The sequence below is a fragment of the Nicotiana attenuata genome, chromosome 6 (genome assembly GCF_001879085.1).
Source record: "Nicotiana attenuata strain UT chromosome 6, NIATTr2, whole genome shotgun sequence".
In the NCBI taxonomy this organism is placed as follows: domain Eukaryota; kingdom Viridiplantae; phylum Streptophyta; class Magnoliopsida; order Solanales; family Solanaceae; genus Nicotiana; species Nicotiana attenuata.
In genome coordinates, this window is record NC_031994.1 from 6,930,668 (window position 1) to 6,934,891 (window position 4,224).

Sequence of the window (4,224 nt, forward strand, 5' to 3'; positions counted from 1 at the left end):
CTATTGTCCTCAACATGCTCTTCGTGTTCCATAGCAACCGCATAAATTAAGATGACGACAAGAAGAGAAAATCATCCTAGAAATTTTAACTAACCATGGATAATAAATACCTTTATTAAGGGAAAGTTTCTAAACTAAAAATTGATTATAATCACTTTAATTGTAATTTCTTTTTGTGGTAAAGCAATTATAGAACCACTTAACACTTCAAAAAATGAATTAGCGACAACGAATTTTGTAACTAAATAGCATATTTGGAAATGGATTTGCGGCAGATTTTCGTCAGCCGCTAATATTGAAACCTAGCAACAAATGTTTGTTCCCAATATTTGCTAGAGGATACAAAAAAACAGTTGAAATGCCACTAAAAACTTCCATCATTGAACTTTTCAACCATGAAATAGCCTTCAGTCAGTTCCAATTCAATCTTGGAAAACTGTGATCACATTCCACTTTAAGATTCAAGTCTAGTCCACTTGGATTATCGTAGTGACGCAGATGATGTTTTAATAACAAGTACCTTTCAGGGTTTTCCTTCAAATGATCATGCATGTTGGATATTATTGTAAGCTGCAGGAAAAAAAAACTACATGAACAACAACAGATGTGAAAAAGCAGAAATTAATAGGAAATGAAAGTTGACCTCAGCTTGTAATATAGCATTTTCATTTTGCAAGTCTTGTAGTATTTTTCTTTGTTTCTCAGGATTACACGTAGCACAAAGGCGATTCCTCAACTCGAGATTCATTTGCAAGTTCTCTGAAAGTAATCTTGAGTTTTCCAAACGAAGATTTTCACGTTCTTCCTTATCCCTTTGGGCCTGAAATTAGTGTAAATTTGGATCATAGTTATCTATTCAAGTCAACAGCAGGTACATTTTTAAACAAAAAAGAAAGAAAAGAAACATATCCCTAAAATAAAAGAAGCAAAACTATGATGAAATGATGATTGTTGTGATAACAACGAGTGGAGAACAGTGGAATTCATATCATATGACGATCAGTGACAGAGCTAGGAACGATTTTAAGGGAATACAAAATGTATTCTCTTTATTTGAGAATTCAACGTAGCTCGACTACTGCCATTTATAAGTAATTAAATAAACTATCAAAAGTTTATAAGAACCTGGATGTAGCATCTTTTGTTTTCAAACCAAATTTTGATTTGATTGGTATCAAGCCTTAGCTCCTCACTCAATTTCTCTATCACGTCGTTTTCTGGATTTGGCATCTCACTAAAAACCCTAGTCAGAAAAAAAAATCTGTTAGAATGAGCAAAAACTAATTGATAGAAACCAAAACATGCAATGAAAAGGAAAATATTAAGATCAACAAAGGGGAAATTTCAGATGTTTGTAATTAACGAACTTCTTGAGACTGGAATAAAATTCCTATTAGGTAAGAGATTCTTCTTCTTCTTGATTTACTTAATTGAATCAGCCTTTCTGTTTTACTTTTCTTAAAATTAATGAAGTGAAATATGTGAATCTATTGATGGACGGAGAAAATAAGATGAAGATGTAAACAACTAAGAGTCCGTTTGGCTTAGCTGATAAGCATTAGGTGCTGAAAAGCACTTTTAAGTGCTGAAGCTGATTTAAAACATAAGCAGTTACGTGTTTGGATAAAAGTGCTGAAATTAATAATAAGCAGCTGAAGAACTGGGTATACGAAGAGTTTTGTTTTAAAAAGAAGTATTTTAGGGATAGAATAGTAAATATTTTGGTCAAACCTAAAGTGCTTATAAGCTGAAATTTGATAAGTTGGGGGAGACCAACTTATGACTTTTGGCTTATAAGCACTTAACTTATAAGCACTTTAAATTTTACCAAACGCGTAGATAAGCCAAAAAGTGCTTATAAGCCAGTTTGACCAGCTTATAAGCTTAGCCAAACACCCTCTAAAAATCAAGTAGATCAGATACATTTAAGAAAAAGGGAATTGTCACATCCATGACAAATTAGAAAACAAATCTAAAACAAAATCATAAAAAGAAAATATTACAAGAACATGAGTTAAAACTTTTAGTATCTTAAAATACTTAGATTGATGTAGAGAAACCTATGATAGCCACCACAAATTGACCACAATAGACAACATTATTCAATGAACAACATCGTAAATATAAAAACACCAAAAATTTAAAGGACCAACAAAAAAAAAAAAGAGAGAGACTTAAAATTATTCAATAAAACTCACTCTTCTAGCTTTTGAATTTGTTCATCAGAACTAGACCCAATGGGAGAATCCATGAGTGTGAAAAAAAAGAAAAGAGAAGTGAAGAATTAATCCAGCGTTTGAGTTTTTATAAGTGATTTTTAGAGAGTCAAAGCAAGCCCAAAAAGGAAAAACAAAAGGAATCAAAGACAATAAATAAATAAACAAATTAGTAGATAAGCAAATAAGTAAATAAATAATTAAATAGATAAGAGGAAGACTTTTCTAGTTGTCAAGTCTTTTTCTAATCTTCTATATCTAGGGGTGTTCACGGTTCGGTTTGGTCGGTTTTTGATTAAAACCAAAACCAAATCAATTTAATCGGTTTTTAAAATTTTAAAACCAAAACCAAACCAAATTAAATACAAACCATCGGTTTGATTGTTGTTGGTTTGGTTCGGTTTTTCGGTTCTTAGTAAGCTAATGATAAGTCGATAATATTAAAACAACGCTAGACAACAATCTGAAAATAATTGGCCAAATTTATGCTTTTTATATATTTCTTTGAGAACTGAAAGTTTATTTACATGTTTATATGAAAAGAATGAACAAAAAACAAACTAAAAGGTTGCTTTCTCAAGCTTTAGCCATTGTTTGCAATTTGAATGTGCTTTCTTTACTCTTGTGGTGGTTTTTTTTTACCTCTTCTTTTAGGCAAAAGTATGTGAGGAGGGTTAGAGAATTAGAGTCTATTAATGAAAAGAAAATTGGTCGAATCCTATTGTTTTGGGCTTAGGCAATATTTTAAGATATAACAGGATAAACCAAAATTCAAAATAACAATTAAAATTATTAACAAAATATTATATTGTATATAAATAATTATTAAATTTTGTATATAATTAATCGGTTTGGTTCGGTTTATTTTTCGGTTTTTTAAAATAGAACCAAAACCAAACCAAATATTATCGGTTTTTAAAATTTAAAACCAAAACCAATCCAAATCAAAAAAAATATCGGTTTACTTAATCGGTTTGGTTCGGTTTTCGGTTTGGATCGGTTTTCCATCAAACCGTGAACACCCCTATCTATATCAATAAAATGGTTATCATTCTATTTCACCTAATATTACGTTCTAAAAATTAATTTTTTTAAATTTATGTCCTTTTTTTTTCTGTTTAAAGTAGGAATAATATTATAATTTAGGTAAACTCATTATACTTGGGAGCAATCTGTAGAGCATTCGTGAATGATGACTATTAATAGAAAAATTATAATTTGAAGTAATTACTTAATTTGTGTTAATGTGTGTGAGTTTGTAGGTAACTAGCTAGGTCGTTTTGATGTTAGCAAGCATGTCACTTTGTTTTATTTTTCTTTTATCAAATTTTGGTGATCATATCCGAAACCTTTTTGACTGAAACTTCATAGATTAAAATATACTAATAATATGTAAAATAAGTGAATATAGTCAATCAATACAAGAAATAAATTTTTCAGGTTGCAGTTTACGATAATTTAGTGAATTTACTATTTTGTTTTCTTTTCGTTCAAAGATGACATACTATCAAGTATATCGGATTTACGTCATCAAGTGTTATGACAGTGAAATCTGGGCCACCATGCATGTATCTTGATCGACTATTTCTGCAGCTACTATATCAAGCATTTTTATGTTGCCACGATTGAGATTGGAACTAGAGAGCTTATGAATTTCCTACACTTTATTGATCATCAAGTCACACCTATAACTGCTCGAAGTATATTTATGATAAATATAGCTATACAAAATATTTAATATACTGTGTGCGTTGCGTTTCCAATATCCACTTGATATCTCTGTTAGTAATTTTATATTACTCATGACATGATAGGCTAAGTTTGTAGAAATCCCCATTATGAATTAAAACCCAAAGTTAAAATGATTATAGACAGGCATAAGAGTTCCAGATTTCATAATAATCAGATAATTAAAAATACTTTTGTTATATGAAACATATATTATTTTGTGTTTTATTTGTTTAGGTGTTTATTTGATGTTAAGCAGTAGGGGCATATATATGTGTTG

General features: G+C 30.0%; 1 protein-coding gene across 1 annotated transcript; it reads right to left on the reverse strand.

Moving 5' to 3' along the window:
• Nucleotides 230-1,237, reverse strand: LOC109228162 (homeobox-leucine zipper protein ROC8-like). Its single transcript, XM_019393339.1, has 3 exons — nt 1,126-1,237; nt 644-820; nt 230-570 (listed from the first exon to the last, which is right to left on the reverse strand). Exons 1-3 carry the CDS (start codon nt 1,228-1,230, stop codon nt 412-414), a joined length of 441 nt encoding a protein of 146 aa, XP_019248884.1. The 5' UTR covers nt 1,231-1,237; the 3' UTR covers nt 230-411.

Coding starts and splice junctions, on each gene's coding strand:
- LOC109228162 (XM_019393339.1), bottom strand. CDS start 1,230: ATGCCAAATCCAGAAAACGACGTGATAGAGAAATTGAGTGAGGAGCTA. Junction 821..1,125: donor ACAAAAGATGCTACATCCAG/GTTCTTATAAAC, acceptor CACTAATTTCAG/GCCCAAAGGGATAAGGAAGA. Junction 571..643: donor ATGCTATATTACAAGCTGAG/GTCAACTTTCAT, acceptor TTTTTCCTGCAG/CTTACAATAATATCCAACAT.